The sequence below is a fragment of the Pundamilia nyererei genome, unplaced genomic scaffold (assembly GCF_000239375.1).
Source record: "Pundamilia nyererei isolate P.nyererei 1_Seehausen unplaced genomic scaffold, PunNye1.0 scaffold00038, whole genome shotgun sequence".
Classification (NCBI taxonomy): domain Eukaryota; kingdom Metazoa; phylum Chordata; class Actinopteri; order Cichliformes; family Cichlidae; genus Pundamilia; species Pundamilia nyererei.
Genome location: NW_005187439.1, coordinates 1,739,185 through 1,747,538, shown reverse-complemented (window position 1 = coordinate 1,747,538; position 8,354 = coordinate 1,739,185). Strand labels below are relative to the sequence as shown.

The 8,354-nt window shown below is 40.0% G+C and overlaps 1 protein-coding gene across 1 annotated transcript in view; it reads left to right on the top strand.

Annotated features, from left to right (window-relative positions):
- The first annotated feature begins 2,329 nt into the window (after nucleotides 1-2,329).
- Nucleotides 2,330-8,354, top strand: part of cfap299 (cilia and flagella associated protein 299) — an 80,047-nt gene continuing 74,022 nt past the window's right edge. Inside the window, exons 1-2 of the mRNA XM_013910222.1 lie at nucleotides 2,330-2,497; nucleotides 5,000-5,142. Coding sequence (XP_013765676.1) covers nucleotides 2,390-2,497; nucleotides 5,000-5,142 — 251 coding nt within the window. The 5' untranslated portion in view covers nucleotides 2,330-2,389. The remainder of the gene's footprint in view (nucleotides 2,498-4,999; nucleotides 5,143-8,354) is intronic.

The window sequence follows — 8,354 nt, the reverse complement described above, 5'->3', positions numbered from 1 at the left end:
GCTCACCAAAGTGTAGAAAAAATAACTGTACATCACAGAATAAGAACAGCAGAAGTTTCACATTTATTATTTAAAATAGTGTTAATAATTAAATAGGGTTTATTTCTAAGTAAGAAAACAGTCTATGACCTCAGAAATGAGAAGCAGCTTGCGTGACAAAGCTAATCTTGAAGGTTGTTAAAGCTCTCCTCCTTTGCTCACTAACCCACTGTGCCTCTGCTGCCTTTTGTCTTATTTGTCTGTGTGCATACGTGCATATGGGTCATATGTTACAGGGCTGCTGTAGGAGAGACCATTCATAAGAAAATTTTTGATCGTTACTTCACTTTCCATGGACGTCACTGCAGAGCTATTAAAATTCACGCTGGATTGCAAAATTAAACAAAATGATAATAAAAATGATAATAACAGCCAAGAGTCACAGTATTTCTGCACATAAAGCTGAGAAAATACCCACTGAAGGTTTTCGTCTCTATTTTATAGTCAGAAAAGGTGCCAAATTGTGTAGATTTGCCAGGATTTAGGGACTGACATCACGAGACAGGATAATTTGTCGTGTGAGACACTATTCTACTTTTATGCGTCAACTGAGCTCACATTAGTTTAAAATAGAAAAACGGTGTTACTGAGGACCTGCAGGAGCTTCTCTGATGGGATGTAGATATAGATGGGATATTATCGCAGGTCACAGGTCACAGGTCACAATATGATTAAAAACAAAGCTATGCATTTCATCTTAGGCAGGACGTATCATAGACCCATCTCATTTCTTTGTGTCTAGGCTGAAATAAAGCCACTGAAAACTCAACATTTGTAAAAAGAATTTTTTGAAGAAAGACAGTAAGACACAGTCTGAAATAAGGCTACAGTAGAATGTAGTTACAAAAGCAACATCTTAAAGCTTCGCCACAGCCACAGTTAAACAAAGCTATACAGTTCACACTTCCAACACTTTTTTTTCTGCAGTGGGCGTTAGATTTTCACCCAAGACCCGAGAAGAAGAATGAGACTCTTCCCAAACTGGTAGGCTATACTTTTCACAAGGAGCAGAAAAGACCTGTGACACAACAACAAAACAATTCTGCAACAAACATTTTAGGAGCTCAGTTTACATTGCTACCTGCTCAGGGTTTCGGGGTTCTCTTCGGTTCCTCAGCTGCTGTTGACCGAGAGTAACAGCTTCTGCAGTAAAACTGTACAGTCAATGCTTATATACATACATCCAAATCTCTTTAACACGTACGCTATTACAACAAAAGCTTCTCACAGGGGAAATAAATACCCAGACAAACTTTCTTTCTTTTTTTTCCTGTTTTTGAAAAAGTGAGCTGGCGACTGTCCAGAGTGTATCTTTGCACCTTTTGTCCAACTCAGCCAGGATAGGCTTGAGACCCCTAACTAACTACATAAGAAAACAATGGATGGTCCTCTATTGTTGTTGCTTTGTTTCACAAATGACACAACAGTCTATGCAGTTACTTTTTCCTGAAGACAGACTGTTGATGAGCTTCAGACTGTTTTTCAAGAGCTGCGAGCTTTACTGTATGGTCTCAATTGAAAGTACATCCAAAAATTAATTGGGTATCTGGGTGGATAATGTGCTCTCTTAGAGTGTATTGTGGGCATCTAGGAGGTTTAGGAAGTCTAGGTTCAAAAATGTTCCACACTATAAGATGATAGTTTGGACAAAAGCTGCTTCCTCTGCATTATCTACCAACTCTATCATATTATATCCAATTAGCTGTCCAGTGTGCACTTTAAAATCGGGTTTCCAGGCCCTTAGGTGACAGGTAAGCCTATATTTTTATTCCTTTTTATCTATGGAATGTCCTATGATCCAATAAATCAGGAGATGCTGGTTTGCATCCTATGTGGACCATTTTTTAATTGTAATTTTTTGTCTTTTATTTTATTAATTATTTTATTTTATATTATAATATATATAATATATAATTTAACAGTTATAACAATTAGAAAAAAATATAAATATTTTATAGTTATATATAATCACATTTTATTTCTATAAATATTTTAGGTGTATTTAAATTAAACTGTGTAACACAATGCTCTTTATTTATACCACTAAAATAAAAAATGACTGGAACCCGCCTTCGTTACCTCACAGGTGAATTCTGTGCGTCGTTACAGGGCAGCTGCTTCTCCGCCTGTTCACAGTTAAAATCATTACTTGTGTGTTTTGCTATTTTTTCTGAAGGAATTGTATTTTTCTTGGACGGTTCTTGTTACAAAAATGATCTCAAAGAATTCCGGTTTACATAAAGGTTAGACGTGATGTCGTCAACTTCCGCTTCCTGTCTGATGAGAAGCCGGTAAGGCGGTTGCCATAGCAGCGTTTTCCAATACTCACGAGCGCACACGCACACAGAAGATGGAGTACAGCAAATTCAGCCGTTTTCACGATTCTCTAACACAGTTTAAATGTTACGAGGATTACCTGGACTCAAAAGTCACGCCACTGGATCTGTTTTACTTTAAAGTGAGTGAAAAGTACAACTTTTATAAGCACTTTTATCCTACCTATCACTCCTTACACCCCGCTATTTTGTGGCATTGCGCCTCAGAGCCGCACTGACTGAACTACAATTTCTTCATCAATCTACAGCAGTGAATTTTATTAAAAAATAACCATAGTCTCTCCAAAATTACCAGGACTCCTTCAATTCGCCACGTATAAAACCTGCCTTCATTAGCTTGCTAGCACATCACCTGCTTCTGGTACGTTGGCCTCTTGGTATGTTGCTCATCTAATGTCGCTCCGGTGTGCAAAGCAAGAAAATAAATTTTACACGCTTTATACAAATATTGGCCATTTTTAGCTACGTACTATCCCGACATTAAAAATATACTCTTAAAAATATGAAAATAACTTCATGGGTGTTTTACAGGGTGTGACTCGCATACCTGTGATCAACCAAACATAGTTGACAAACACTTGTCTGGCTTGTGGCATATACTATACCTCAAGTGTTATTTTCATCGACAGTAAATATCGTTTTAAGTTAATATCTGTTTGTTACTGCTCCCTGTTATTTTTTTTTCCTGCATTGGACTTAGTTCGCTGTTTCATTAAAAGCAGATTTGACTTGTTGGTGTAATTTCAGTAGTTCAACGCTAGGTGGTAGTCATACCAAGGTTTAGAATAAAACCAGTAACTCACTCTGTATATTCAGTCTGTGGTTTAAACTCTGAATTTAACAAGCAGCTATCATCACTCCAGTCTGCTTGTTTCATGCGATAAAGTAGAGAAACAATTACTCGTATCACATGGCAGTCGTACCGTTTCAAAGCCACACAGACAGTACAACGGGCTGTATTACATTTTGTTGTTGTTGTTATTGTTGTGTTGTGCTCGCTATAGACCATAGATTCTTTGCACAAGTAGCACTATTGTATATGAAATTATAATCCATCCATCCATTATCTTCCGCTAAGGTTAGGGTTAGTTATTTTCATATGTTTTTCAGGGATGGACGAAAGACTTAGGAGAAGTAGCTTTCAGGCTGTATATTATCAAACATATGCCTTTAAAAGGCCCTAAATCGCATTTGTTCTTTCTTTCATGTTGGTCTCTTAAGTTTTTCGAGCCACGTATTCTGCTAAATAAGTTGAAAATGAACCTGCCCTTTAGAAATCAGCAGTCCTGCATCCGTCCAGCAGATGGCGCCCATGCTAATGAGTTATGTGTCTGCTGCGGAATTGTTTGAACACCTGTGTCCACATTGAGAGAACAACGCCTATCTGACCTGATAATCAGCTGCAGTCAATCATTCAGATTCTTCCCTGTGTTGTGACACAGCACACTCAGCCCAGGTCATCTGGCATGTGTAGTTGTGTTGAAAAGGGCCAAATCTGGATAAATCCACTAATTATGAACCCATTTATCACAGATCATGTTATTCCGGTCTTGTCTCTGAAATGCCGTGTATTACAAAGTGATTTCCACCTTAGCTGATTAGTGTAGATCCTGGTGTGTGCGCTCAAATCATCTGTTTGAGTGGATTATCAGGCCAATTTTAGGCCTTTCCAGTCACCTTTCTCACTCACTATGTATTAACAGACCTCTCTGCATTAAATCATATCTGTTATTAACCTCTGTCTCTCTTCCACAGCATGTCTTTTATCCTGTCTTCCTTCTCTCACCCCAACCGGTCGCAGCAGATGGCCGCCCCTCCCTGAGCCTGGTTCTGCCGGAGGTTTCTTCCTGTTAAAAGGGAGTTTTTCCTTCCCACTGTTGCCAAAGTGCTTGCTCATAGGGGGTCATATGATTGTTGGTTTTTTTTCTCTGTATCTATGAAGCGCCTTGAGGCGACTTATGTTGTGATTTGGCGCTATATAAATAAAATTGAATTGAATTGAATTGAATTTTAGGACCAGCAAAAGTCTGAGACTCATTTCTGGTCAGCCACATCAAAGCTGAAGGAAAATATAACTTTTCCTCTTGGGTGCGGACACAGGCCCGGCTGCTGGGATTTTGGGTATGAGGACATGTGGCAGAAGCTTTGATCTAACAAGCCACTGGGTTTGACGGCGAGATTTGGTTTTTAGATGATGACTTTATGGCTTTGCTTTAATGACAGCAGGTTTGCAAGTGACGATCGGAATAATGTAGCTAAAAATCCCTGCTGACATACATTAATGCTCACACTTACAACAGAAATAGATCTGGAAATAGGAATGAAATCATCCTGAACCCATAAAACTAAAAATGTGGTGGTGTTGGAGAGCAGGTCATCGCTTCCATACTTTTAGGCAGGGCAGTGAAATGACACCTTTCAATCGAAAGACAAGCGTGACAAGTAAATCCTAAAAACCAGCTGAGAAAATTTCAAGTTTTATCTGTCAGTACTCTTGTGGTGATTAGTGAGTTGAGAGGCCACAATTTGTAAATTCGGCACTGCAAACGTCTGACAATATCCAGCCTTGACTGTAAAGCATGCTCCCTCTTCTTCACTGATTCTTCTTCTGTTCTCATCTCAAGCAGAAGGAGTTGGCCCTTAAGCTGGTGGAACACGGCCACAGGGGCACGGTCCTGAGCAGGGAGGAATTTGAGGAGAGGAAAGCAGCTGTGCAGGCTGCAGAGGCTGCAAAGAGCAACGCTTTCTACGACAGGAGCCGGCCAGTGTGAGTTAACTTCTCACTGACCCCACTGTGCTGTCTGAGGTGTTGTCCTTACGACTGACCAGGAGAGACAGATTCACACAAAGCACCAGTTAAATGCTAGAAGAGGTTGGGTTATATTTGGAAAATTAAATGAGGCTGTTTACAGTCCGAATGTGGTCAGAGGATTTTAAAATCAGTCACAGTGGAAAGGGGAAAAAAAGTTACTGTTCTGTAGTTCATTATATTCACTTCTCATTTAGTGTGAAAGAATAATATTTCAGTTGAGTGATCCTCAGTCTCTTCCTTGGGTCTTTTTCTGTAGTTGCGGTTGAAGTCAGGGGGCTCCCCGTGAATCAGTTTCTGTGCTTGAGCTGTTTCCATTCCTAACCAGATCTTATATCCCGAGCCATATTTTTGTCAAAGTACCAACTTTTCTGTGTAAACAGTGTCACAGCTCACGTCAAGCAAATTTATTTGTCTTTACTGTTGGGGTGTTTCACATCGTTTCAGATTTGCAGGGGTGCATAATGAGAAGGAAAACCTAAGCTCCATCTGGTGGACTTTGATCCCTTGTTAAAGCAATAATATGTAACTATTTTCTTTTTAAAATAACAACTTCAAAATCATTTTGATGGTACACTGACTTGTAATAGGGCGAGCGGCTTCTCTTTCAACGCCTGCTCTGGCAGTATGTAACGTGGGTGAGTGGGTACAAACCTCCGAGAGAACTGTGTTGCCAAGAACACTGAGAGCGGAGCTCAGCAGATCAGCTACCGAAGACACGGTGCCCAGCAGCAGACGACTGGTGGAACAAGAGGAAGCGGCGTGCAAGAAAGCTTTAGAGGGGTAAACTGATCGGGCTTCTATAGAAGTTTAAGATTAGCGCAACCAGGTTAGCTAGTCCTGTGTTTGTTCCGGCAAAATTTTGTTCACTGTATAATAAATTATACCCGCTCCAGCTAAGATTAAACACACAAAAGGAAACAAGGAGCTATTTAGCTTTCTAATGACCAAAGCTTGGCTCAATAACAACTTGCCGGACTCAGCATTTTAGCTTGATTTGTCTTTTTCAAGTGGGCCAAGACTTGAAGTCTGGGAAAAACAGATGATGGCGGGTCTGCACATGTAGGTTGGTGCAAGAACTGCGCTGTGATTAACAACTGTTCAGTAGTAGAGAAATATATTACAGTCAAATACCCACCGCTGTGTCTTGTTTGATGTTTGGCTGCGTTAGCAAAGTCAGTGTCTACTCCAGTGTATGAACAGGGATTATTTATTATATATACTGTTTTTGTTTTTTTTCTTTTTTCTTAGACATAAGCTCCATCTGTTGGGTTAGCTTACTGTTGTTTTTACACATATCTTGACAGATACGGTAGTAGAATTAAAACTTCCACAAGGAAAGAGCTTTTTAAAACCTTATGTTGGCACCAAACCTTTAGTTTTTTAATTTTGGGGCGATCGTGGCTCAAGAGTTGGCAGTTCGCCTTGTAATCGGAAGGTTGCCTGTTCGAGCCCCGGCTCCAACAGTCTTGGTCGTTGTGTCCTTGGGCAAGACACTTCACCTGTTGCCTACTGGTGGTGGTCAGTGGCGCCAGTGTCCGGCAGCCTTGCCTCTGTCAGTGTGCCCCAGGGTGGCTGTGGCTACAATGTAGCTGCCATTACCAGTGTGTGAATGGGTGGATGACTGAATGTGTAAAGCGCTATACTAATACAGGCCATTTACCATGTAATACGAACCATAAGTAACCGAATAAAGGTCATGTTTTTATTAAGGCTTTAAACCAGACATTAATTTAGGTGATGTCAAAGTGGCTTTGTCCATCCATGGTGTCTCTGGCTGGATCCATTCTACCCTTGTTCAACATATATTTTGGCTAAACCACCAAGGCACAGCATCCATGGCAGCAGACATCTACACATGCACCAGTAAGTTCTGCTTAACACCAACAACAGGTGGAGCTTTTAGACTGTTACTGAGCAAAACTCTAAAAACAAAACAAAGTACTGTAGCTCTCAGCAATTTTGTTTGTGGCAGATGATGGTTGTCAGTATTTCGAACCTCAGCAGTCTGACTGGGTGTTCATCAGTATAAAGCTACTTGCATTTAATCACACTGTGTATTCATGCAGTAGTGTTCAGAAGGAAAGTACCAGTTTGTTTTTCTCAAATGATGGAGATGGTGTGCAGGTACAATTACACATGAGGACACAAGTATTTGCCCCTCACTATTAATAATAAATGTTTTTCCTTCTTTAACAGAGTAAGAGATTTTTAACATAGCACTTTGAAACATACTGTCTTTAGAAAGCATCAATTATTTCTGTTATTTCTGATTGATTGCAGACAAAAAAATACCAGGGCCAATGTTATAAGGGATCGTTAGCTATTTTTAGCCATAGCACAAACCGCTGGCATGCAATGATATGCTTTAATTTTGCAATGCTCTAATCTATAAAATCAAGTTAAGACTAAGGGATTTTTTTTTTCCAATTTACGTAGTATCAAAACTTCAGCAAGAGTTTGAGATGTCACTTGAGAAAGCATCATGTTAAACACAAACGAAATCAGCAGAAAATGCATATACAAACTTATCACAGTGTTTTCAAGTGTCAAGAACTGAAGTGAGAAGTATAATCAGAAATTCAAAGAGAGCCACACAGTGCAGCACCAGTCTGGCAGAGGTAGGAAGCAAAGATTTGAACGACTGGGGGAAAAAAGTGAGAGATGTGTCTAAAGACCCAAGAACATCTGCCAAGACACTAAATTACTTAGCCAAGTTGTAAATTGTAGTCTCAAAGGAGACAATCATTGGCACCCTGCACAGTAAAAAAACAAAAAAACAACTCCACTTCTGCAAAAGAGATGCCTTCAAGCCAGACTGAAGTATGCTAAGGACAACATGAAGACAGATTATATATACTGGAAGTCTGTCCTTTGGTCAGATGAGGTGAAACTAGAGCTCTTTGACCCCAGAGACAATGTTTACATTTGGAGCAAGAAGGAAGAGATGTACAACCCAAAGGACACAATCCTCACAGTGAAACGCTGTAGAGATGCTCAAGTGTGCCTGGAACACCTTGAATTCTGTCAGGGTGGAAGGAATCGTGAAGAAAGAAGGATTCTGAAAGAAAAACTCAAGCAGTCAGTAGCAAAACTGGCTCTGGGTCATTTCTTTATCCTCCAACACAACAGTGAAAATGTCACTCCCTCCAGAAGACCAAAGTTAAAGT